This window comes from Microtus pennsylvanicus, chromosome 13 (genome assembly GCF_037038515.1).
Source record: "Microtus pennsylvanicus isolate mMicPen1 chromosome 13, mMicPen1.hap1, whole genome shotgun sequence".
Taxonomy (NCBI): Eukaryota; Metazoa; Chordata; class Mammalia; order Rodentia; family Cricetidae; genus Microtus; species Microtus pennsylvanicus.
In genome coordinates, this window is record NC_134591.1 from 3,348,363 (window position 1) to 3,376,037 (window position 27,675).

Sequence of the window (27,675 nt, forward strand, 5' to 3'; positions counted from 1 at the left end):
GCATGACTGTTAAGTTTATTCTTCATGGAAATACTATGAGACAATAAGTGGGCATATCATTTATGATTATGAAGTAGAGGCTCAGAGAAGTTAGGGATCTTGGGCATGGTAGAATTTGAGAAGTATGCTTGTGTTATCATTCCCTTCGTTTCTAGACATAGGGTTTCTAGACAGCTCTAGAAAATTGACAGCATGGTGTCTTTAAAAGACAAATCATAATTTAAAAAGAAAATTACAAATCATTTAAATGCCAAGCAAGGAGCTCGATCTTAGAGTGTAAGTTCTTTCAACCTTGTGGAATTCTTGCTGACCCTCCCTCTCTGTCCCTTGTCTCCTCTCTCCTTTTCCCTGGCAGTTGAGCACTGTCCTCCCTTCCTTCTGCTTTCCAACATTCCTCCCTTTGTTCTGATACAGTGGTTTTGGGGGAATCCAGACTTGACCATGAAAATCAGCATCACAGACAAAACTCGAAAGTACTTGTGCTTTTATTAAAAAAAAATACAATCAGATACTGTCCAGATGCATTTGGGAAGGGAACATCTCTTTAAAAGTCCTCAGTTTTCATCATTACCACCACTATTATTATATTAATAATATTAATGTTCTCGAAATTTAAACAGTATCACTTTTCTGGCTTCAGTTTTATGAAATGTACAAACCAACAGGGAGGAGGGGGTAACATTCAATGACACACATTTTTATCTTTGTTACCCCAAACAATAACAATTAATTATACGGCTTTGTGCAAAAATGACTACATCCACTGTAGAGCCAGACTACCCCTCTTCCATTCCCAGAACCACCCAAGAGAAGTAAAAAACAAAACAAAACAAAACAACAACAACAAAAAAACCCCAACCCATTGTGTTGCTATCACTGGAAGGCTTTGCTCGTCAAACAAGAGAGCAGAAACTGGTTGCAGACTGCTGTCTTTGGTGCAAAGGAAGTAACTACAGGGGCCTATTCCAGGGACTCAGTGACCCATGCCCAGATCGGACACCCGGCAGATGCCCAGATCGACACCCGGCAGATGCCCAGGGAGAGCTTGACTGTTGGACCGGCTGTGTTGATGCTTTGGTAAAATTTCTTTCCTTTCTCTGGGCACCATTCTCTCACTCAGTTGTTCAGGGAGTTTATGCTCGCTTCCGCCTGCCTTCGAGATTTCGGAAGTTGCTGGGTCTCAGCTTCATCTCAGCAAACTGGATTGAGTACTCGTGGCCCTTCCAATGGAACCAGTTAACACCCTGCAAAAAAAAACCCAGAGCCCTCTGGGTTAGTTTCCAGTTGGAAACCTGTTTGTGGATCATCACCATTTAGTTATCCAAACAGAATTCATGACTACTTTGCCTTTCACAGGCAGCTGTCTCTAGGCTCTTTTTTTCTGGTCTGTGTTGTGAAAACTTTCAAAAGGGCATGCTGGATCTAAACCTACTCCATAGTTAGAGTCACACACACGAATATACACTTGTGCGACAATAATGATCAAGACTCAGCTTTATTACATGTAATTCAGCTTTCTTGACACATACCACTGTCAACCTTGGAAGATCCTTGAAGGATAAGTCAGTTTGCTGATGTGCTGGCTCAGTGCTGGGGACCCTCACTTCAAGGAAATACAAAGATTTTTCTATAAGACACCATTTGTACCCAGGCCTCTTGGTTCCCATGTGTCTCTTTCATAGGGCCTAGAGATGTTTGAGTTTGCACTCAAGAGTATGCAGGGGATGCTCAGGTTAGGCCATCAAAGTTTCAGGCTGTATTTCTGAAGGCCATCACCCCTTGCCACTGACCTTTTGCTCCGAGTAGAACTATAAGGAACGTGTCCCCAGACAAAGCAATGGTTAGTGAGATGAGAGAAATTACAAGATTCTTTTAGTTTGATTCTAGTTTTTGGCATTTGGTAGCAGGAGGCCATCCATCTCTAAGCCTGAAGCAGGGTGGGATCTGAGAGTGGCTGGTTCGTTTCACACAGTAACCACACAGTTACAGTGAGGTCCTGTATCCTGACAGGTTGTTCCACCTACTGACCTCTCTTTGCTTCAAAAGAAGTTCAAGGCTGGCTAGAAGCCAAGAAGCCTTGAAGGTGGGATCTGAAGCTGGAGAGGAAAAAAGACCTCACAGAGGCCACATGGTAGTCTGAGAAAGCCAGAGGTAGATCTGAGCTCTTGTGAGTTCTTTGTGGCCTTTGATGCCATCTTTGCTTTGAAAATTGAAGGAGAAAATTCTTTTTTGGTTTTCCAAGACAAGGTTTTTCTGTAACTCTGGAGCTCTTGTAGACCAGGCTGGACTCAAACTCACAGAGATCTGCCTGCCTCTGCTTGCTGGAATTAAACATGTTCTTTTTTGTGACTTAAAGGTTTTTATTTTGTTTATTCTGTATCACACTGGCATTAGGGACTAGGCAATGAGATGGATAGAGCCAAGAGTTGATGTAAAGAGGTAGTTTTCCATTCTTGCTTCCTCTGTAACATACATGAAAAAACACTCCCTGCTTCTCCATACAGTGAAGATTATAAGCACAGGATATATAGGTCAGAGAGCTTGAAAAGCAATATTATGTCAAGGTAAGATCTACGTTTAAGCTCATGGATGTCATTTTCTAGTATCCAATTGACTAAGTCATAAGCACATTGGCAAATTTAATAATAAAACCTAGCAGTCCCTAGTACCTGCTGCATGTCAAGAATTACCCATGGAGCATTTTTCAAAATACCCTACCCTGAAATCAAGAGCAACAAAACAACAAACACTCAGGAGGCTGCTATCCTGCACCCTACCAGACAGCTGGGGACTGTGACATATAACCTGGGCTAGTGTACTTTCTGTAAACTCACTGGGATCTTGAAGAGACCTGGTTAGGATTAAACATGATGTGACCCGGAGACCATACTTGTCCCTTCTTCCTGGGGGAGGGGATGGATGTTTCAGAAGGAGCCAGTTCTGGGGTTAGCCATGATTAAGTAGCTGGCCCCTCTTGCTGTTGTTTTTTTGGCTCCTGCTAGTGTAGACAGGGCTCAGCAGGTGAGCTTCTGAGTGTGGTTTCTTCACTTTTTTCTAAAGAGTTCAAAATTCTGTGATGGTGGGAGTTGTATGAGAGTGTATGGAGCTCAGGGAAAAATCAGGGGCTTAAGCATATGGGGGTTTAGCCATGCTTCCAAAATCAGGAGAGCCATTTGTCAAAGGATGTAGGTACCTTAATAAAACAAGGGGAATTTGAAATTCATGCTTCATTCCATGTCTTACTTGGGAGTCTGAAGACACTTGTGGGCCTGAACTCTGCCAGGGTCTACATTACCCCTGCTTCCCTGAAATAGTGTTCCCCTTCATTAGCTTTACAGAGTTTTTTATCTGAGGGAAATTCTATATTTGTGACCTATTTGGACAGTGGTTAGTTCTTCTTGAGCTCTTCAAGAGTTAATATGTGCTGTTTTTATCTTAGATGATTTGTCCCTGAGATTCCTCACTGTGTTGAAAGATAACAAATTTTCTAATGAGGTGTCCTTCCCTGACCCACATCTTGCTTCCCTAGCCTTGTCAGTTGTGGGCTGTGACAGACTACTCACCTGACTGTGGTTATTGTCCCCGTATCTGCCCATCAGGTTGACACGATGACAGTTCTTATACCAGAAAGCTCCTTTGTAGGACAGAGCACAGTTGGTGATGGCTGAGTCTGTGTCCTTGTCATAGGTGGAGAAGGATCTGCCATTGTGATAGTTCATGGAGTCACCTGATTGAGAGTAAAAGTGAGAAAGAGAAGAGAGAATAAAGACCTCCCAAAAATCACAGCTGCACTACCCCACGAGGTTTTGTAGGGCAGAACCAGAGGTAACAACTGAAAGACCCATGGGTATGCTGGCACTAAACCTCAATTCCAGAATGAGGATGGAAGCTTGGGAAATGAGTGTCACCCTCACCACTTATCTCTGAAGAAAAGCACTGTTCTATGGTAAGAAAGAATGCTGCAGGTGGCTCTGGAAGGTTCCATTCAAGTCCCATCTCTTTGGTTTTCTAACTGTGACCTGACATAAGCCAAGCGTTCTTCTAAGCCTCAGTTTTTTCATCTATAAAATGCAGTCATCCCATAAGTTCTGTCTACCTCACACTGCTGTTCTAACACTGGATGTGAATTTTTTTTCTGGACAGGGAGACCGGCATACAAGCAGCCAGGGTTGTTGTTCATGATGTGTCTACATTTTCTTTGCATAAAAGACCGATGGGGATAAGGAGAAAACTTTGCATTTCATAATGATGTTTGGGTCAGGTCTGGTGGGGAACATCTGTAATCTCAGCATAAGAGTGGGGTTGGCTAAGGTAGGAAGTCCACATCTGAGAACAGCGTGGGCTACATAGCGAGACTGTGTGCCAATAAATAAAACAGAAATAGTAATAGTGGGCTTGTCCTTCAGATACAAAGATATCTGGCTATGGTCATAAATAAAACCTTCCGTCTCTAAATATTCAGATAGCCTGGGTATCACATAATCATTTTATAAAAGTGTTTACCACCAGGCTGGTGTTACCTGATTCATATGTAAGAACCTCATTTACATATACGCTACTTGGGAATATTGTCTGGGTCCTCCTTACTCTTAAACCGTGTAATTGCATGCAGGCATTCTAAGACATCCAGGTATTTGATGCTGAGATCTTGGAGCAAGCTGTCAACGGATCTCAGGAGTCTTTTAACTAACGATGCTATCCACAACATACAGAGCACAGGCAGATCATTGATGAATATTTCTGTGAGGCACCACCACCAAAGCATGTAGGAAGCTACAGCCTGAAGATGTTACTCTGAGAGAAGGGAAAGAGTGTTCTCCTTCATCAGAGATATAAACAGTAGACACAGGCAACATCCTTCTTGGTTGGTGGGTTTTCCTGCCATGTAACAAGATTCTTCTTTCCTTAAGCGATCTCAACCCAAGAGGTATTTATTGTCAGGTGATAAAGCGTCAGATATTTTTGAGGCATGTAAGCACTAAAATAACTTCCACTCCTGACTATTTCTCTTCCTTCTTACCAAATTGCATCTCAAAAGAGCTTTGTGTCCCCTTTTCACTGGCCTTGGGACCCATTAGTGAAAGGTGAAGACTTTTCCCATTCTAGAAGGGCTCTCAGAGAGGTTGCAAATCTGTCTCCTGCTTTCATAAGCATAGAATAGGACCACCCAAAGAGCCATGGCATGCATGGTCTACATTCTTTACCTGGCCCCTCCTTGTTACCACTATTCTTCACAGGCACACACACATGCACACACACTACTTCTGTGAGCATCTTGGACAAATTCCTGAATTTTCCTAAGACATTTCCTCATCTTTATGTCATTTTACTAAAAGACATTTGGGAGGGTTCAATGGGGTTGGGGGAACAGCCCAGTTAAAAAAATGCCTGCAATGATGGGTTCTACCTCATAGCCTAGATAAGAATGGCTTCCTTACATATTGCTGCTCTAATGTAGAACCAGAAAACTATACAAAACCACTTCAAGTCAGAGACATTTTCAAAACTAGGGTTATGATCTAGGTGAAGAACAAAAGGTGTCTTGCCCGTCAGTCAAGCCATGCCAGGAATGTGGGCATCACCAGGAAACTTATAAGAAACACAGTATCTGGACTGTGTCCCTGACCCCTGGTTATGCCAAAATCTCAACATTGCACATCCTCATAGACATCACGTGCCTATCACAGCAAAGCACTGAGGAGGCTTTGGTGAAGATAGAGCCTTTGGAAGACTGTTTTCCCATCACTCTACAACTATTAGCTACAAAGGAACAAGAAACGCATTTCTTAAAAAAATGAGTCATTATAACTCAGTCATAGTTGACATGATTTCTGACCTGCTATTCATCTCAGAGATCAGATGTTGGCCAGACCCTTTTAATAATAGCTTTTCCGAATTAGCATACAGAAGACATTCAAATATCTATTGATTCAAGTAAGTGGATGGGTCATGAATGGAAGACATGAAGGAAGGGTGAATGAAGGAATCCACAGGACATCTCTTGTGACTTCAGAGCCTCACAGTGTAGCTAACCCATACCTGCCGTTCCACTGTATCCTTCGACCTTCAGCTTGTAGCGACTCTTGGCGTCTCCCACACTGAATCTGTCATACACTGCAAAGGCTGACTCGCCATGGTCTTGTAGGTCCACTCGGAGCTCGTACTGCCCTTGGGCTGTGATTTTGCTCAGGTTATCCAGTCCTGTGGATGACAGACAAGGACTGATACGAAAGCACAGGTGACCAAGGCAGCCTGGGAACACTCAGCAGTGGGGCGTATCACACAGATTTAGGCTTGAAACCTTCTCTGTGGCTGGTATGATGTCAGGCAAAAAACAAATGTCATGTTTCTGAGCCTCATAGAAAACAGTTCAACGCCTTTGCTTATCAACTTGCTATACTTCCTATCACATCATGAAGCTCAGAGGGCCATGACTTACACACTTTAAAATTCCTAAGTGCTGTGAAGCAATGGATACCACTGGGATGGAAGTCTCAGGCTCAGTCAGGCAATGGTACGGAGAATGATGCTGTGTGCAGGTAGCTTGCAGGAAAGTGTCCCTGATGGATGCTGGCACTATAATACGAACTTGGACATTTTGAATTACAGAGTATTTATGACATTTGCTAGATTCCCAGAGATAAACCATAACACCTCCTTGAGGGTCTGTTTCCTCATGAGCAAGATAGGACTTCTGCTCTTTGCTGGGACGTTCTGGGTGAGCGATTGTCACTGTGAGACATGAGACCTGTTCCGTGTCTGGAGCTCAAGAGGGAAGCAATCCATGGCAGCAGTCAGGTTGGTTTTATAAGTGGTTTAGTGTCTGACTTAATGCTAGGCTGACCCACGAGGCTTGTCTTGTTAACACTTTGGTTTTTGTGACCTGGAGCATGTAATTATCTCAACATTCTGTATCTCCCACAAAATTTTTTTTTATCTAATCCTTAACGTTCCCTGTTGCTCACTGCAGTAGGACAAGTGATGAAGACAGAAATAGGCATATCTGACTCAAGCTTTCAGGGCTGCATTACCAAGCCAGAATTCTTCTCTGCGGTCCCCAAACCCAGCAGCATAAGCCTTCCAGTTTCGATAGAAGTCCTCACGTCCATTTTTGCGTCTCAGGAAAACCTACAACAGAATGTATGAGGTACACTTAAATGATGGAAGGGAAGATGTCTTTCTGGTAGGAGGAGCGCCAGGCTGTGGAAAGAGCACCAATCTCCAGCTCTGTTCATTGCTTATTTGCCGTGTGACTTTGGATACACCATGCTTTCCCCTACCTGCCTTGAGTTTAGGTCTTCTGGAAACTAGGGACTGAAATACTACTCAGCTCTGGTGACAGTGTAGCCTCAGTGCCTCTCATCAGTCTTCATGAAACATGACCCTGATGTTGACAGTGGAGGAGAGGTTGGGGGCAATGACTTGCAAACAAGGCTTCTTAGTACAGTAATATATCCCATACAGCCAACATGGCCATGGGATCGAAATAAATTCGGAAATTCTGAACATATCCCTGGTAGAGAGTAGCTGCTCAGCAGATGCTGGTTGATATAAGCTGTAGATTTGATTGCCAGCATCGCTACTGTCAGAGTTGTTTGAGAAAGGACAGAATAGATAAATTATAAAACAATTATTTTCTATGCTACTTTCTTTAACTTACAGTTCTTTCCCCCCACTCTTCAGTGTTCCACATTTCTACCCCACTTCTCTTTTGCTTTTTTTTTCCACTCAGGGTCTCAAATAGCTCAGAATGGCTTCAAACTGATATTTTAAGATAACCTTAAACTCCTGATTCTTCTGCCTCCAACTCCTGAGTACAAGTAGACATTTATCAACTATGCTTGGTTTTATGCAGTTCTTGGATTGAACTCAGAACTTTGTACATTCCAGGCAAACACTCTACTACCTGAACTACATCTCCAGCCCTTCTTTTCTATTTAAATAGGTAATTATGAAGGGTGTCCATGTGACAAGGACTATCTTGCAATATCTTGTGCATATGTATGTTAGACATACAGTGAGGAGGATATTCTCCATTTCCCCTTGCCCTGTCTGGGACCTCTAGAATCTACTGTGGTACTTACAATCCATCCACCTCCATCTGAGGTCATATCACAGTAGACATCCAGTGCTTGAGTCTTATCACCATTTATATAGATGGTGTAGAGACCAGAGGTGGTGTCGCCATTCAACATTGCTTGAGAGCAGTCCCTGGGGAATGGGTACAGGAGTCCAACTGCAGGATAAAGAGAAAGTGTGACTCTGGGAGCAGAGGGAGGGGCGGGTACTTCCACAACAGACTGCTGGCCAGCTGGGCAGAGGCTCATTTCCTAAAGGCAAACATCTGCTTCTCTAAGTCAGTGCTCCTTCATGCTGAAGGAGAGGGAATATATATTAAACGCAACAGTGTAGAGTCACACACTGAGCTAGGAGCTCAAATATAACACCTCCTCTTCTCACATGGTACCTGTGAAGAAGGGATGGTTTTTGATCACATTGTAAAGATGAAAAAAACTAAGGCTTTTAGAAGGTAGATAACTTCTATGCTATACACAGTAAGTACATGGAGATAAGGCCTGGATCTAGATGAACTCTAAGTAGCCCTCCTTTGCCTTTTACCAGGATGTCTGGAACTATTTGCATACACCCACATTCCCCAGGCTTCCAAGCACTAGTAGGAAATTGGTACTTTTTAGATAGTTTTGCTTGAAAAGTGTAAAATAGAAGTTGAAGAGGAAGCAGAAGGTTGATTCACTGTTACAGGGTCAAACCTTAAGACCGTGTCCTCAATGAACCCCTTACTTGTGGTAAAGATGGTTTGGATCAGCTTGCTCCTTAGGGATCCACTCAATGCTTGGATCCTCACTGTGTAGTGGGTGGAGGGACTCAGGTCTGCCAGGCTGTAGGAGGTGGTATCTGGTCCTACAATGACTTCCTGTGGGCAGGAGAAAGAATCAGTTTGGTCCCAGATAGTCTCATGGTAGAGAAGCCCTCTTTTACTGATCCATACAATCATCAATACACTCAACAGAAATCTACTCAGTACCTACTGCATGCTAGATTCCATGTGCACATCTAGAATGACAGAGATACGGGTGCTTCATGAGTAAAGGTTCTGGGTGAAGAAAGGTGAAGAAAGTTAAAACTTCAACTACACTTAGTTTCAGATGGGAGGGGTAGTGGAAACTAGCAGAGAGGGATTAGGGATTACAAAATATCTTTAATGACACACTATGCAGTTCATAGTGTATCCTTAAAAGAAATGGGGATATTGGAAAGGTTTTTGAATAAGCTTAACCTGTTGAGGTTTAAGAAGCTTAAGCTGGTGCTAAGGTGAATTGCACAAGGGGTGAGAGATATTTAGAATATTTAGGTCAGCAGTCCTAAAGAGGGCTCTTTCTGTTCCAGCTTTAAAACAGCCAGATACCTGGGCCCTAGCCCACCCAGACTTACTGAATATCACAGGATGGGGAGGCAGATGTATATCTAGGAAGCTAGGAGTCATGTTTAGGATTTCTTGAGTCAGAAGATGATGGTGCTAGCCCAGTAGGTAGGCCAGGATGTAGGCTTGAGTTGACCCCCAAAGGACAGATGTGTGACTCACACTATGCTTGTGACTGGTCCCTGGGTTGCTGTCTAGATTAGTGGCTGAGCTCAGTGTGTAGAAGATCACTTTGTCTGATGCTTACTAGGTTCCAATTCTTATTAGCAGATGACCTTGTTGGCTGAGACTGAATCCAATCTCCATTCTGGCAGCCCAAACACAACCCTGCTTTCTACAACCCATCGGCATGGCTTGTTGACTGTAGTTAGTCATAGGTCAGTGTGGAGGCCCCTGGAAGGTTCTCAAACTTCCCAGGAACTGGGAATGAATGCAGGAATTGAAAATAACATAATCTGAGACATTTGCTCCCAATCCATAATTTGTTGGTGATAAAGGATGGTATCACATCCTTCTGGTCTCCCAGCACCTTATCCATGATTCATAAGTGTTCACTCAATGACAGAGACCCAGTGAACTTTGTGTGTACCTCAGATATGGTCCTTGGGGAGGGATCAACTTTCAGGTACAAAGTCAGGCTCACTCAACCGCCTGCAGATAGAGTTTCATTCTTCTTTATGCTTCTGTGTTCAGTCTTCTAAGCAACTAAGATGCCTGAAATGTGACCCATGAGCCATGGAGGCATGATCTTAGAACCCAGACCTGAAGAAGACCTTGGGTGTCTGGGAGTGCATCACACTTATCTAAAAGTATGTACAGGGATGCATGAAGATAAAGGGCCAGCTTCAGTTCATGTTGTGGAATGATCCATGGAATACCAACTCCAGAAGAGATGGGGAAACTAGAACTGTGTCTACTCTTGGTTAAACATGGCAGACTGGAAATATCAATATGCCTCTACTTACTTCTTATACCTGCCAAAAGTGAGTCAAGTATAAGGAATGAAACTATAAAAGTGAAGGGGAAGAGGAAAGAGAGAAATAGGTGGATCCTATGAACCTTGCTGGGCAGAAGGTAGCTGGTAGAGAAAACACTTCCCACAGGGCCAGAATAGAGAGAGCTAGGGACTAACTGGAGTGGGCAGAGCCACTAGAGGCTGGCTGACATACACTGAAGCATCCAGCAAGTTCCTGATGCATGTGTAGAACAGCAGAGCTGCCTTTGCAAGCAGTGTGGGATGGGAGTCAACAAAGGTTCCATAAGTTTAGAAGGTTTGTATGAGAGCTTGTTAGATTCCCCATTCTCCCTGTTCCCTTCCAGGACAGATGCAAGGATGAGGTTCACTCTCTGGAGCACCCGAGTTAGAGCGGAGGCTCTGGATTCGCATCTACCAGGATCAGTTGATGAGGAGGTCAAGATACCAACTGGAAGTGTAAGATCAAGTGAAATGTGCACAGTAAGAACTCAAGCTCTGTGGGATGACCCCACAAATTGCCAATGCACAGCTGATTTCTATGGTGAACCACAGTATCGCAAAACCCTTATGTGCAGCTCGACTTCCAATTGACTTCTTCATTCTTGGTTCAAGTATGAAAGGGTAAACCAAGACTAAGAGACACTTGGACAAAGTTTCTAGCATGAAAAAGGGAGACCAGACCAGACCACACAAGACCAAACCACACCAGGTCAAACGGCAGCATAATGAAGTTTGGAAGAAACATAATATGAACTGTAGACTACAATAGCAGTGATGTGTATTTCTCAGCTAAAGGGAAGATGTTACAGAACATACATGTGGTGGTGGAAAATGCTGAGTATGAATAGAATAAGCAAGTTAGCCTAGAAATACAGAAAAGCTCATGGGGGAGAAGACAGGGTTAAAATAGGTGTAGTTAGAGGCACATCATAGTAGGTCAGGCATGTGCCACTTTGCCTCTACATGTGGCAAAGATACAAAAGATGCTGCTGGTGTTTCCTCGATGAAACATTAAATGACTTTGAGCCCAACTCTTAAAATATCAAGTCTTATAAAATGTTGTCTGGGTAAAGGAAGAGAGGCGAGAGAGCAGACTTACAAGGTCTGGTGCCATGTCTAGTCTCTACTAGTTTTTTCTAGATTCCTAGTTGCGTTGGATTGGAGAAACAGCATCAGGCAATTCTTTCCTCCTTTGACAATTATGCAGGTGTTTATCACAGCAATGTGAGATTTACAGATACCTTGACTGTGCCGTCCAGAGATTCATAGACCAGGAGGTAACCAGTGATTGATGCCCGGGGAGGTCTCCAGGTGAGGAGGGCAGTTTCCGATTGAACCTCACTAGCAGTCAAGTCTCTTGGGGAATCGAGGTCTGGAGAAGACAGTGTGTAGCAAGGGAGTCACCAGATGTGGACCAACACGTCCCTTTCCTAACCTCCTTGATTGTGTAGATGAGGAAGTTGAACCAACAATCTCCAAGGTCAAAGTTTATATGAGTCCTGTCACCCCAAGCGTCCATAAGCCCAACCTATTCCTGGTTGGTTTTGGTTGAAGTAGAAGAGAAAGAAGAGCTGTGGAGATCATTACTCCTACTGTTTCTAACTGAGAGGACTGAGAAATACTCATAATGGACCTCATCCCAGCAGAAGAGGCAATCCTTTATTTCCTCAAATTTTATATAAAAATCTCAATATACACAAAACCCCAGTGAAAATCTAATAAAACTAGCCTTAAAAACTTCTTAAAAACTATTTCCCTGCCTGGAGCATGGGTCATTACACACCAAGTTGAGGGCCAGTAGGGAAGTTTTTCCACTTGAAAGCCTTCCTTTAAATAGCCTGTCATCATCTTGGGTCATTTCAGTTCAAGAGGAAATAGTTTGCTTCTTTGGGTCTTGACTGAGTGGGCACTGGTGAATTTAACTCATGCTGATGTAATTGCATTGCAGGGGCCTGACTTAAGGAGGAAGGGCAGGGGAGGGGATGCAGCTGAAGATGCAGACTGCAGGTGGGGGATTCAGAAAGGAAGACTTCCCCTCCAGCTGTCTTGGTACCTGTGGTGAACTTGGTCGTGACGGCAGAGCTCTTCTGGTGGCCTTTTTCTGCAAAGATCCTCAGTGTGTACTCTGTGGCAGGCTCCAGGTCCTGTAGCTCATACTCCACCGTGTTCCCAGACACTGTGCGTGTAACTTCTGGCACTAAGTGTGAAAGATACATATGTGTCAAACAGTGTGCACACCTCCTTCTGTGACCCCACAGCGAAACAGGTTTGTTTGGAGATGGCTCATATTCCTTCTCTCTCTAGAGCACTCACACGACGAAAGATGGATCATACATGTTTTCAGGCAACAGATGGAAAGACGGGGAGATGTCTGCCCACACAGCAGGGTGTACTGGCTGGAACAGTGTTGTGTTTGAGACGCGGGAATAAGCTATAGGAGAGTTGCAGGTAGCATCTCTGAGTCTTGGGCTACTTAAACTCAAATTCAGCTTGTTCCACTTCTGGATCCTCTCCTTTTTCTCTGTGTATGCTTCCTATTATAAAGTACCAAATGTTGCCAAGTCAAGGATCACTGAATCCTCAAGGCTGAGGGGTGACAATTATAGATAACAAGAGCCTGGCAGTGGCTTCAGGCCTGTTGGTTCCTTCATTCCAATGGGGAGAATTATAGTTCCTTGGCAAAACTATTAGTCTTATAATCATGGGGACTCCCACGCTGCTTTGTTCAGACCATGGCTTCCAGGCGTGGGGCTTTAAATGCTAAACCTTTGGGAGTCACTAGAAAACTGCACATCTTGGTTTCTTGGCATCATTATCAACAAGCCCCACTCTCTTTGGCTAGACTCCTGATTAGTTCTGATCTAAAATGTCACAATTCCCTCCTTAGCTGATGTTTTAGGGGAGGCAACACCACCACCCCTGTCTCAGAAGAGTTTCCATGCAGGGAATAAGAAAGAGAAAAAGAGATAAACTGAATTTTCCTTTCTGCCTCAGATTTGTTGTTCTTACAAAGAATTTTTTTTAGGGTTTTGCCAGTGCTAAATTTAGATTTTCAGAGTCCCCCATGGTGTCATGAGATAGTGTCGGTGAGAGCCAAACAATGAGGAGCCATAATATATGAAATGCGGGAAGTGAAATACCAGAACCCTTTCTAGAATAACTCATCATAAAAGTATGAATGGGTTTATTTGAAAGGGGCTCTTTTTTCTCTCTCGGAATTGCATTTGATTTCTTTCCTGATGGCTGTGTTTGGCTGATGGTCTTAGCAAAATAGTTCAACTTGCCCACTGGGTAAACTGGTAACCTGAGTGAAAGGAAGGGGAAGATCAGAGTTTTCAATCAAATTTGTTAGAGTTAGGTCCTCCAGTAGCCTCGGAGAAGACTAGGCACCCCAGGGCCTCCAATTGGAGGCAACAAAGCCTTGACAGCGACACTCAGGACTATTGGATTCTTTGTGTCCTATAGCGGAGAATTATATTTCCTTGCTTGAGAGGGTTTTGGTACCTTGAGGAGGTGGAGCCTGTGGAAGGAAGTGAGCCATTTGAGATAAGCCTTAAGGTCTTGTTGCCTGCCCCGTTTTCTGTTTACTCTGCTTCCTGCCTGTGGATACAATGTGACCAGCAGCTCTTTCTCTTCCTGCTGCCAGGACTTTCCTGCTATATGGGAATCATATTCTTGAATGATAGGCCAGAATAAACCCTTTTCCCATTCAGTTAATCAGTTATTCATTCCATCACAGCAATGAGAAGAGTAACTGAAGAGTCTCGTAGAAGAGGAGGGATGGGTCAGAAAAACACACAGAAGCTCCCGCTGCACCTACTTTTGTCCCCTGGAAAGGCTTATCTAACTCTTTTGAGGATGCAGTGGAGGATGCAAGGATATTACTGGCTTTTCCAGTACGCCACTAAGTTTTATCAACCTGGGGCATGTTGAAGGGAGAATGGGAGGAGTTTTCAGCAGACAAACCCTCCTCAGAACGTAAAGTCTATGATACAGGACTTACCTCTCTCTCCTGTGTAGGAGATGACATAACTGTCCACGGTGGCGATGGCTGGCTGCCACATGGCCAAGGCTTCTGAGTCTGTGATGTTTGCTGTCTGCAGGCCAGATGGACCATCCAGAGCTGAAAAGAAATGTGTGAGAGGGTTCGTCATGTTGGAGGATAATATCAGAGGACACTTGTTCACATGCTTCACAGAGTCAGGCATGTGGAACAGGCTAACCTAGCAGATATCATGACTCCTTCCTTTGATGGTGTATTAATTTGGAGCTTCATTTCCTCACCTGTAAAATGGGCATAGTAATACTGGCTGGCTTTTTCCTTGGTGCAATTTTGATGTATACATGATGTTATGGGTAGTCAGATCCTGAACATTGTTGAATGTGTGACAAGAGTTATCATCACGAGTCTTGCCCCTTTTCCAAGGAAGGGAAGATTTGTATGGTCAGTACTGCCTGAAACTTTTCTGAGCTTTGGGTGATATTTATAGTTAGGGAGTCTTTTATATAATAACTCGGAGGTCTCTGGGATCTAACTCTACTGTGGTTCATTTGCCTGTGTTTCTGTGTCCTTGGGAAGGCTACTTCACTGGCTTCAGTTGTCAGTGGTGGCTACTGTAAGGAATGAAAGGGGAAGGGAAATTTAGGATTTCAGTTGTTTATGATATGCTTATTAAAGTTTTTTATCCTGTAATTCCAGCACTTTGGTGGATGAGGCAGGAGGATTGTGAATTGATAGCATCCAGGGCTATATAGTAAGACTGCCTCAATAAACCAACAATAACAAAAGAAAGCTGTTTGAAAGTTAGGGGTGAGCTTTTAAAGCTTATGTTTTAACTTGTGTGTGCGTGTGAGTGTGTATATGGGGTGTGTGCATGTGAGTACGGTTTTTCAGGCTTCGGATGTGGATTATGGGAATCAACATTGAGTTCTCTGTAAGCACAATGGATGCTCTTAAAAGACAAGCAACCTCTCTGGCCCTTAGGGGTTATTGTCAAATGAGCTGTACTGACAAAGGTCTTAATCTCTGGCCTCTTTTAAATGAGCTCATTCCTTGCTCAGTGTTTCTCCCTTGAAAGTTGACCTGAATGTGTTATCTCTCTCTTTTACTTCTATCCCATCACATAATCCCTGCCTCAACAGCCTAGGAGACAAAGGCAGCGGTCATCATCAGCTCAGGTCAGAGGCTGGCATCTGAGCCCAGAGAACTGTCTTAAGTCAGGAAGTGACAAACCAACACAATCCCCTCCAAGTGTCTTCCTGCTTCATCATGTGTGTACAGACCCTTCTTTAACTGGTGGTGACAATAAGGCCTTGGGAAGAGACACACCCAGCTTTTGTGTCTGTTGCTGTGGAGAATCATGAATGCAAGATTTATTTGGGAAAACAGAAGTCTGAGTGGAAAGTAGACAGAACTTTGAGTCCAGATGGGATGTTTTAATTGTATATTTCCAACTCTTGTATGGAATTGGATATTTTTGAAACTTCCTGGGGGCCTAGTCTTCAGATCACTGAATGGACTGGGTTGGACAATTTGTTATATCTCAAAGGATAAATTGTTTAGAGACAAAGACTCCTGAAGAGAAAATTTCCACTTAATTCTCCCACAATAAAATCTATTATCCTTAAATTAGATTTTAATAGAAAAACAACCTCCATTTTAAATGGTTGATAGTGTTGGCCTGAGTGACCTATGTTTGAGTTTGACCCCACATTTCTAGTCTTGTTACTTTGCAGTCTGTGCCTCTTCTATAAGCTGGGAATGAACACAGCAGTGAGGAAGCAATGCAAGGCGTTGGTCAATAGTGTCTCCTATGCAGCAGCTGCCAAACAGAGAACAGCTGCATCACAATTCTCGCCATCCCATCTCAGGGCAAGCATGTGTTCTGGGCTGTTCACAATGCTCCCAGGCATGGGGGTGGGGGGAATGAGCTGATAGTTAAGTCGCACTTATGCTCACTGACGAGGAAGGCAAAATGGTATCCATTTTACAGAGAGCTTAATTGGACCTCAGAAATTAGTTGGAAGCTTGCTTGGCTAACACATGGAAGATTCAGGCTTTCAGCTCAGCTCAGTATGATTCTTACACTTGACCCTTTCACAGTAGTCGAATGGAGTCTCTGGGGCAGCCCAACTTATTAGAGGCTAAGGATGAGCCGGAGGGAGGTGCTGGGTGTTCTAATTCCAGCTTTTCCCACTGGAGCAAGTTTCTGCAACTCTCCGTCATGAGTCATCACACTAAGGGCAAGGATGGAACGCTGATCACTGCACACACCTGTGGTTAGTGACCCTGAGACAGGATCACTTTCTTCAAAGCCCTTTATGGCAATAATGCTGACATGGTATTCCACTCCAGGGGTGAGCTTCACCAAACGTGTCTCAGTATCAGTTCCATCCACCAACACCATGGAGGGGGCACCTGGAAACCAGCAAAGCAAGATCAGGGAGGGGAGACTACATCACACTTACTCATCATGGCCAAATCCAACTTACAGATAATATCTTTCTGCAACCTCACTTTTTTGACGTGCTCTTCTCTTCTCCCACCCTCTGGCATGAAGGAAAAGACCTTACTTTTTGTATAATGCTTTTTCCATTGCTGCAGATGCCAAAAACCCAGTCAGGAAAGGAAAAAATCATGAGGTAACAGTATACTAAAAATGGCAAGTTTCCTTTCGGGAAGGTGTTAGCATGATTTAAGTTTTATTTTCTTTATTTTTTCAGTCCATGAACTCTGTGGGAAGCTTACAATGTAGCGCATATCCATAGTAACTCACTGACTTCACTTAGGATGCTCATTTCTTCCTTGCTTTAGATTCTATTCATGATATAAAGATGGTCCCAGTTAAGTCTGTGCTCTTAAATTTATTAGGGAGTCTGGAATTGATATTTCTTAAAATTTCAGGACTGGGGAAGAATTTGCAAACCAGCTGTTCAAGCTCCCCATGGAGAGAGATATTACAGTGTTGATGTTACCAACAAGCTTGTCTTTATAAGCATGTGACAACAGGCAGCTTACTACTTACTAGGTCAGTGGCTCTCAACCTGTGTGTCTAGACCCTTTCAAAGGGGCTGCCTAAGACCATCAGAAAACACAAATATTTACATTGAAGTTCCTAAAGGTAGCAAAATTACATTATGAGGCAGTAATGAAAATAGTTATATTGTTGGGGGTCAATACAACATGAGGAACTGTATTAAAGGGTCACAGCATTAGGGATGTTAAGAGTCACTGTGTTTGAACTATACTTTCCTGAAGTCGCCATTAAAGTCTGTGTGTTCTGGGCTCTAACTTTGCTAAGTCTGTAGTGAGCCTGGCAGATGTGGCCGCCAAGGGCAAAACCTAACACATATTGTAGGCAAGTGTTCCAGATGACTGTGATCAAAGAGGAAAAAAGGATATAAATTCCTCTGTGTTCAAACAGTACTGGGTCCCATTGCCTTCGTTTTTTTGTTGTTGTTGTTGTTAATTTACAATTTGAAGACCAGAAATTTCCTAAAGACCTTTTCCTAAGGTAGTATCTTCCAAAATGTCTTACAGACCTTCCCAAAGGAAGTCTAGATGATCAGGAGAGAAGTGGTTTTCACTAGCCATGATGCTTGGGCAGGGGTGTGATAAGAACAGCCAGGATCGGATTCACTATTTAATCCTCATCTTGCATGCACTTCCCACCCTCTTTCATCTTTAGGTCCCTACCTCCTGTCATAGGCACGTAGGTAATCCGGAAGCTCTCCACTGGGGCAGTGGGTGCCTTCCAGCTGACGGTGGCTGCGTTGTCAGTGATGTCTGAGAACATGATTTCCTTCGGAGAACCCATGGCTGTCAAGGCAAAAACAAAACAGAAAGCCTGAAACATCACCTATCTTGTCCATCAGTAGTTTTTCCTGGATCTCTTACCCAGGAGCACTTAGTATCTGGAGCTGGTGTCAGAGCCAAGCCTTAGGAATAGAGAATTGTGATACATGGTCACCTTGTGACGTGAAACAAAATGTACCGCAGAGACAGCGACAGCGACTGTGTAGACCAGGAGTGACTGTGGACTTCACCAAAGATGGGTGTTAGCGTGCCTGCTGGCTTCCACAGAAGTGAGGAGAGTGCTCCTCAAATCCAAACAACTTTCTTTGATTTCATTTTTAGTATTTTTCATGCCATTGTTTTCTGTTTCTTTTTAATGCTGTCTTAAAAGCACATAGTTCTTTCCAAATTACATGGCTTACTCCTCATTTTATGACTGAGCTGAAAATGCAGTTGTAGTCATTATACAGAGGACCAAAGTAAACCTCCTTTCTCTCACCAACATTCTTCCAATGGGACATTTCTGGATCAGTGGTTGGGCAGTTGAGCCAAGAACAGCCTGGCATCCGGAAATTAAGCTGACTTGGAAACTAGTCTTGACAGCCCACTCCAGAATCTTCAAGGAGATCCAAAGCCAAGAATCAGGTCAGGTCATCACTAAAGCTCCCACCAGTAGACCTGTAGAAAGTGCATGCCCAGGGGACATGTCTGCTGTCTTACTTTGTCCTCCCCAAATTTGGTTTCCTTTGGCTTCTCTCTATTTTTTGACTTAGGATTCTGCCTGCTTCAGCTGACATGCTAACTCAGAAAACAATTTCCGGACTCTTGTCTGCCTGCTTCCTCGCCTCTTCCCTGTTTCAACCCTGTTGTTCATTAAGTTTGGAAACACATTGACATTTGGGGAGAAAACTTTTTTCTTATCCATTTCATTTTTTTCTAATCAGAAGCATCTCCTCATGTCCTCCCACAACTTTTGTCGGTGACCTGGAAACTACTCTGAGTCTCTGTGCCTGCCTGTTTTATTTTTTATTTTACCCTGTCCATGGCAAGATTTTTTCTTTTTTAGACCACAGAGTCCCGGGAACCTACAAGATCTTAATTGTTCAAATGCCACTGAAAGGCCGGGCAGCCTGGGGCAAGTCCCTTCCCCTCTACATTGGTTGCTCCATCCCTCCAATGGGGAAAGTGGTACCCACAGGAATGTTCTGAGGATTAGTGGGAATAATGGGTGTAAAACCCTTAGCACAGCCTCTGGCACACGGAGAATTCACTAGATGTAATTGTCCTTTCTCTTTTCTTCCTCCTGGTGACCTTTTCCCATGCCGACTACCCTAAACTTTCTAGATGAGTCTAGCTGAGAGCAGACCAACTGATGTACATGAACTCTGTCTTGGAGAATTTCCCTATGCCTACTCAATCCACTGACATGTCCAAACTGGAAACCTTGCTGGTTAGTGTAGGTTTTAGAAGCTGTGTCTTATAAAGAAAGCTTTCTCCTCTGGATCCCATTTTTCTCATCCAGAAAACAGAGACATTATCTACACTGTCTTAAACGCTGTAAGAATCAGTGACCTCATCCATTATGTACTCATGGGGATGTATTTGATAGTAAGAGGACAAGCAGGTATCATCTGCAACAATGCCACAGTAGGTATGGAATTGCAGGAGCAGTGGGCATGATATTTTCATACTAAAGAACTTCTTAGGTATTTGTAGGTTTAGTGTACAACTTTCTGCTATGAATAGGGTCTTCTAGTCTTGAGACCTACAACAGAAAGCTAAGCACAGAACAATGGAATCACATCTATTAAAAAGCTGGGGAGGGGCTGGGGATGTGGTTTAATAGGTAACGCAGAAATGTGAGAGTCTGAGTTTAGATGCCCAGTATCCACATACAAGCTGGGTAGACACACCTGTAACCCTGTTTCCAGGAAACAGAGGCGAGACATCCCCTTCCCTTCTATGTGATTCAGCTAGCTAGACCCACTGGATTGGCAAGCTCTGGGTTTTAATGAGAGATCTTGCCTCAGCATATAAGGTGGAGGGTGATAGAGGATGACAGCCAAATTCTGGCTCAGTAAGTGTGAGCACACACATGCACCTGTATCTCTCAGACATGTATGGTGACACATGTATGAATACACATTCATAACACACACACACACACACACACACACACACACACACACACACACACACACACACAGAGTAGTAGAGGCCTAGGCAATGCTTTCTTTACAATTAGACTCATTTAAAAACAGAACTTCCTTTAGCTAAATACATGGAATTGGTTAAAGAAATAAAAAGCTCTAAAAGGGCTTCCACTTGCTCTCCACATAAAACCTCCTTTCTCCAAATCGATAGTGAATGCCTTTCATCAGTGGCAATTGTCAACCATTTAGAATCAGTTCCCTATCTACAAATTTGTATTGGTCACTTAATATGCATTAAGTTTATGTTCAGTTAAGAGGATAGCTGGTGGGTTTATGGACAAGAACTTGGAAGTTGAAATAACCTTGGTAAGAGTTCCACCTTGACTTTACCCCTTACAAACACGTTAGCACCCTGGGGCTCAATATTTACATCTGTGAAATGGGGCTGAAGATGTTTCTGTCTTGGTTTGCCTGTGTACTGGACATTTCGTAATGTGCCTAGCTGTATGTGGCACAAAGCCTGTGCTTTTCAGTCGGTGGTTTCCATCCTTATGCTTCCTGGGAAAAGGCATGACTCTGAACCATAGGCATCAGACATGGAAAGCCTGTGTTATATCGAAGGAGATTTGCTAAGGGGCATTTCTGAAATAAGCTGATCAGGCTTCCCAAAGGATGGAAATGCAGCTCTATGGTGTGGCTTCAAGTCCATCTTGATTGACATGGGGCAGAGGAGTTCAGAGGGGGCCTGATTGGGAGATATGGGCGTGTTACAGTGGAGACTTTGTTCTGGAGGCTGAGAAGGGTGTCAATCACACTTAAGGCATTAGGACTGGAAGAGAGCTCCAGGAAGACATGTGTACTGAGAGAGACTTGGACCGACCAAGAAAACGCTTTCCGGTTCCTACTTTGAGCACCTTTGGTGGGCTGCAGGAGTTGCTATTCTCTGTTGTTGGGCTGCTTGCCTAATTTGGAAGGGACTTTCAGGATTGTGTGCAGGGTCTGGCAGCATTTCTCTTCCTAGAGGAGGAGGAAGCATCTCTCTATGGAGGTCTGAGCACAGCTGGGAAGAGAAGCCGCTGCAAGTGTAGGGACAGAGGAACAACACAAATACTAAGCTAAGTGTCCATAGGTAGGACGACTGAGTGATGACCATGGGGTCATCTCAGGACATGCGCACACAGCACAAAACAGCAAGCATGCACGATACGTTTAAACATAGTGCTCAAAGAATTTAGGGTATGTAGAATTTTGTGTATTTGTACATTTCTGGAAAGAAAAAAAAAATGATACTCTTTATTGCTGCTAGAGAGAACCACCGTGTAGCTACATAGTCTATATCTTCTCTGTTCTAGTCTTTTAACTCTTGCCTTTTGTTGTCCGTTAAAAATAAAGCTTACAACTAACCATCATGTAATAGCTAGCACGGGCAAGGAAAGAGTTAGTCACTGCTGGTGCCATGTTGAAATCTTATGCTGGCTTTTGAGTTAAGTTCTGCTTTCCAGATGAGGTGCTTGAGACTTGTCCAAGGTCCCATGGCTGCTAAGTGGGAGAAACATGACTAGGCTCTGAAAGTTTGCTCAGAGACCATTGGCTAACCACTAGGTTTTACTGCCTTCCCTGCTGCCCTAGGTACTCAAGTGTGGACAGCTGGTTTCCAGATAGATACCTACCCTGGCCTCTCCTGGTCCCAGAGCATGTGTGTGCAGGCACACACGGACACATGCATTGTTACACATGGTGTACCTATACACATGCTTGTTTCTCACTGGCTGTGAATTTATCCCACAGCGAGGACCCTAAGGTGGGGTCTTCCCAAGAGAAGCAGACTCTGCCCTTGATCTTTGTTCTTAAGAAAGCAAATCAACTCATGGTTAATCTTTTTTCTTTAGAACTATGGGGCTTTTAGAGAAAAAAAATATGCAAACCAAAACCAGTGATGAGAAGTAAACTTTGATGAGCAGTGTTTATAAACCGAGGTCAGTCTGTGCAGCCACAGGGAGAAGATCAAAGTTGGGGTGGGGTACTCTGGAAGGCAACTATGTGCAGTGTGCCAGCAGCGCATGAGGTGGGGATATTGCATGCAAGAGGAGCCGTGTTTTTCCTTCCCAAATTAACGCACAGTCACTGTGTCTGCCGGTAGTGTTAGAGTTTCTGTGGGTAGATTCTTTCGGCTTGTTCCATCCTGTCTCTTCACACAATAGCATATCTGTCTCGGTGCTGGGAAGATAGTTCAGACTGTAGTGTGCTTACTGCATAAGCATGCTGACCTGAGTTCAACCCTAGCAGCCATGTGGAGAGTTGGCATGGTGTCACACTTATAATCAAATTGGTGGGGGAGATACATAAGAAGCCAAGCCCAGCCCTGTGTGTATAACTCTAGTATTGGGTGCACACGTGTGTGTGTGGGGGGGGGAATTATCTGTAGCTTGATGGAGGAAATCCAGCTCCAGGGTCAGTGAGAGACCTTGTCTCAAGAGATCAATATAGAGAATGATAGAGCAGGACATCCCACTTCCTCTCCTGGCCTTGGTGCACACAAAGGCATTAGCACTTGCATGCTCACACTTGTGTGCATACCATATCACACATGTATAATGGGCACACAGTATATTTCTGTCTATGTTATATCTGCCTCTCCATTTCTGTCACATACACATATACACACACGAGACACACAAGAGACAAAGAGAGAGAGGGAAAGAGGGAGAGAGAGGGAGAGGGAGAGGGAGAAAGAGAGAGAGTAGATGGCTTGCGAGTATGATACCTGAAGTTGACCTCTGGCTTCCGCATATAAGTGAAAACACACATATGTGCACATATGAACACACTTGCACTCACCACAAACCCACCTCTACACTCCCATACAGCAAAACATGTCTTAATGTAGAGAATAGGGAGTTGGGACTAATAAGCTTTGTGTCTGTCAGACACAATAAGTATATATATTCATCCGTTATCAGTCACCTGGTTTGCTCATTAAAATAATTACAATAGCACTCAAATAATCTCGGTATAGCAGAATGAGCTTAGGCACAACACTTTAGCTTTCTGGGTCTCAGATTCTTGATTCTGTTCCTCCGTATGTAGCTAATCGCTTCTCGGGTTTTACCCTTTCCCTGGGGTTTTCTGACTTCTTCCTCTGGTTCCTTTGCAGTAGCTGGTCTATAGAATGCTATTTTGACTCTTACCCCAGTTTTCTAAAAATATCACCATTCTTCCAGGTCTGTCTTTCTCCCTCTAAATTGTCACATAAGTTTTATGACTATAACAGCTGTGCACCTAACCATCTTTTCCTTTATTCTTGGCATAGCTGATAGTGAAAAGGGTCTATTTCTCCTCTAGAGGGCACTGACCTTTTTTTAAAAAGTGTCCATTCAACTTTGTGAACCTCAGGAAGACCAACCTGCTAGTCTTACCAGCTCCTTCTTTCAGTTTGCTAACCGTGGTATTTATGGATTGTGTGGGACATCTTCTAAACACTAATCCTTGTGTCCATTGTCCCTCACCTAGTGCAACTGTAATATTTGACCAAACAACAGAGGATTGTGTTCTGGGTATATACTGTGAGAGAGAAGGAAGAGCTTTTGGAATTTAAAATGTCCCGTAGTTGCCAAGACGATAATATATTAGAGACACTGTGACTAGCTCTCCTTCACAGAGCCTTTGCTGTGTATCGGGTGCCATGTTATGGGTTTTACATGAATTAACTCACTGCATCCTCACCACCCTGCTTTGCCCACACAGTCTAGGAGAACAGTCTATACTTGAGGGAACTAGGATCCCAATGCCAACCTGCCTTCACCAAGAGCTCCTGTAATTGTGGAACTCTACAGGAAGAGGATTCCTGAGTTTCCTCTCTCCTTTCTTGATTATTTATAGTATCCGTTTTTACTATGGCACCTGTTTGTTTACAGTACCTGTTGTTGCTATGGTACTGACTGGCTGGGATCGCCTTCCACCGCTTATTCCATAGAGTTCAACTTCGTACTCAGTGGCCTCTCTGAGACCTGTTATGTCCCTGGTACGTTCGGGGGAAGGGAGGGTTATTTCTTGTGGTGCGGATTGCCTTTTGGTATCTCTGATCCTGAGAACAAAACTGTCGAATATCCCTTCATCAGCAGTCCAGGACAGACGGAAACCACCTGGAGTGGCATCTGAAACTAGAAGGTTGTCAACTTCCAGTTCAGCTTCTAGAGGAGAGAAGACAGCGGAAGAGGGGGGAAACAGAGCATTAATCAGCAGTCCATACAAGCTTCTTCCTGCTGGGATACAGAGTATAGTGGCACCTCGGTTTCCTGAGATACCAGGAGAGAAAAACGGTTCCATATTAATAAGTCTAGTAGGGCAAGGAGAGGAAAAACATGGAGTTGACACATTCAATACAAGCCAAGCATACTCTTGCATCTGTGAGTTTTGTCTAAAAGTAATTGCATAAATCCACATCTGGACTTAGCGCTGGCTCCTCCCATGAGTTATTAAATAAGTTCAAAGCCATGATTTGTTTACATTTGCTCTTTGTCTACCAGTGGCTGAGTGCCCATCCTCTGTGAGTGCCTTTTCCTTTCTTTTTGAAAAGACAAATAAACCAGCTTTAATGATTTGTGGAACTGTCCATAATGATTCTGATGATTATATTCTCCTCGAGCCTGAGCAAAATGACTCAAAATATTCTGGTCTTTTGGCTTTGTTCACAGGAGCTGGTCTACAGAAGAAAGCTGCTGTTCTTTACTTTTGTTTCTGTCAATTTTATTTTCCTGCTAGTTTAGCCATTAGGTAAGTGTTTAGGTGGTAGAATGAGGCTTGGAACCTCTTCAAATATATTTATATATACTTTGTACCCAGGGTTTCATTTTTGTAACTAGACAAAACTCAAGGTCAAAATAAATCTGGAGCCGAGTTTCCCAAAGAGTGTTCAAAGCAAACTATTCCTTTTCTACCCCCCTTTCTTTACAAAGCATTCCTTGTCAAACAAGAGTGGGGAATACAGCTCCCTGCAAGATCTGTAGTAAGATTTCTGAAAAGCCTACGTGGTCAAAGATCCTGTTTCCAACCTATCCAAAAATGAAATGTCATCTAATGAAATCTTTGAACACTCTCTAGAGCTTGTTTTCTCCAGAAATACTTTGGGAAACACAGATTTTTGACTGTTAAGATCGTTAATATAATATTTCTATAGAAAGTATTAGTCTTGAGAACATTATGAATTTAGTCTATGTGGAAGAACCTTTCTGATATTAGTTTTCATAAAAGATGAGTTTAATACATTTTATTTAGTTTCCAATGAGAAGACAAGTAGGCAAGTTGGCTAATGTCACAGGTTGAGACTTTGAGATAGCAAAGATTTTAAAATACTTTTTCAAAATATACACATTGGTATATTTCTTTTGAGAAGGCTGAAATGCAGCTGGGGACCAGCCAGGATGAGCATAAAGGGAGGTCAATGAAGTAAGCATGTCAGGGCTATAGGCAAGACATGGACTAGAGGACTTGAAACATTGAAGGGACACATTTCGACCTTCTCCTTTCTGGAATGGGAGGAGTGAGTACTCATTAGATATTTTGAGACAAGGGAAATCATGAAAGAGCAAGTCACATTCGTGGATTAAATGGGGAATACAGACAACATGTTAAAACCACAGTGACCCTGTAGACAGACTACACGGAACAAGAGCGTATGGCTCTCTTGAATTGAAATACCTGTAACAGCCTCAGCCCTCAAGGGCTTGGTTTGGTGCCCTTGCGTGAAGCCAGAGACCAGGACCTCATAGCCAATACCAGTTATGAGGCCTCTAAGCTCCAGCTTCCTCTGGGTTCCTGAAAGTGTGAATTCCTGGGGGTCCAGCAGCTTCCCAGAATCCACCACCGTTACTACAAAGCTGTCAAAGGCATTCTCCGATGCCGTCCAGGAAACTGTGAACCCGTAGGGATTAGTGTCGGAAATGGTTAAGTTTTCCAGAAGGGGCAAGGCCTCTGAAAGAAGGGAGGAGTGAAAACGACTCAGGTTAGCAGCACTGGTTTGGCTAGGGCAGCACATGACCCTGTGAATAGCGATAGACTGACTCCTATCAATCATCCCGTGAGCTAATGCTCATGACTCCACGAATACCGATAGACTGACTCCTATCAATCATCCCGTGAGCTAATGCTCATGACTCCACAAATACCGATAGACTGACTCCTATCAATCATCCTGTGAGCTAATGCTCATGACTCCACAAATACCGATAGACTGACTCCCAGCCAATCATCCCGTGAGCTAATGTTCATGACTTCACAAACCCTGACAGGTTCCCAGTCAGTCATCACATGAGTTAAATGCTCAGAAAGGAACATTTAGAAATTATGTCTTCGGTACCTAATTGTGTTATGTAGAGTGTTTTTCTCAATAATATTATGCAGAAAATACGATCCCCACTCATAGGTTGAAAATGTTTTTAAGTGGTTGAAAGAGTTGCCCTAATCTCCCCCTAGTATGCAATGGATGATCTTAATTCAGGCCGTGTACTTCTCACTCTAGAAACATGACACCTGTGTCAGTTTGGGACATTCATCTATCTTTTGCTGTTTCTGATGCTGAAATATTGTTGTTGCAAGCATATTTTCTTTTTGGTATGTTTTATATCTTACTCTGGTTCATATTTTAAGTCTAGTCATTTGGGTCGATTTGTGAATGGTACAGCTTCATAAGCTAAGATCAGGGGAATAACCAGTAAGATTTGTTGTCTTTTTTTTTGTCCAAATTAACAGTTTATGCTTATGGTCAAGGAAGAGAGTCTAAGGTTTGCTGCTTTTTGTGCTATTTCCTTTCCTGGGTGAAGTTAGAGAGCAAGAGCATATTTTGTTCCCCCGTTACCATGCTTTGTCCGTCCATATCACCAACATCTGTGTCCCAGGTACGCTTCTTTCCTAGTTGCCAGGGGTCTATTCACATACCATTTGGCCTTCCCAAAGAGTGACCTTACGGTAGCCAAGTTTCTGGAAATATCTCTCAGTTGAAGATCCAGTCTAACACAATGATACTGTATGGGAAATGTCGCCACCTGCCTGCTAGCCTTCATTTCACTGATGGGAAAAGACTTTTCCTGCGTCCCAGATCTAGTACATGGATGAGCTGGGATCCAACACGGGCTTCTTGCTCTGAGTTCAGTATTCTTTCCATTTGTATCCTAAGGCATAGAGAACTCTGGAGAAGCCCTAATGCATCTTCTCCAGAACAACAGCACACAGCAATGCTGAATGTATCTGCTCTGTATCTAAGGGGAGAGGGCTGGGGATTCTATGTCCAGGTCTGCTTTAGCAGCATCTAACT

The 27,675-nt window shown here is 43.5% G+C and overlaps 1 protein-coding gene across 4 annotated transcripts in view; it reads right to left on the minus strand.

Moving 5' to 3' along the window:
* Positions 1-467: 467 nt before the first annotated feature.
* Positions 468-27,675, minus strand: part of Tnc (tenascin C) — an 88,566-nt gene continuing 61,358 nt past the window's right edge. For 2 of the 4 annotated variants that reach the window (XM_075945380.1, XM_075945379.1), the window contains 12 exons: positions 24,284-24,556; positions 18,115-18,237; positions 16,693-16,836; positions 14,422-14,541; positions 12,472-12,615; positions 11,660-11,790; positions 8,803-8,935; positions 8,085-8,236; positions 7,032-7,128; positions 6,040-6,201; positions 3,564-3,727; positions 1,022-1,244 (listed from right to left, as the gene is read on the minus strand). In XM_075945380.1, coding sequence (XP_075801495.1) covers positions 1,134-1,244; positions 3,564-3,727; positions 6,040-6,201; positions 7,032-7,128; positions 8,085-8,236; positions 8,803-8,935; positions 11,660-11,790; positions 12,472-12,615; positions 14,422-14,541; positions 16,693-16,836; positions 18,115-18,237; positions 24,284-24,556 — 1,754 coding nt within the window. In that variant the 3' untranslated portion in view covers positions 1,022-1,133. Of the gene's footprint in view, positions 1,245-3,563; positions 3,728-6,039; positions 6,202-7,031; positions 7,129-8,084; positions 8,237-8,802; positions 8,936-11,659; positions 11,791-12,471; positions 12,616-14,421; positions 14,542-16,692; positions 16,837-18,114; positions 18,238-24,283; positions 24,557-26,063; positions 26,337-27,675 lie in introns of all 4 variants that reach the window. The other 2 variants (XM_075945378.1, XM_075945381.1) reach the window with 2 other exon arrangements.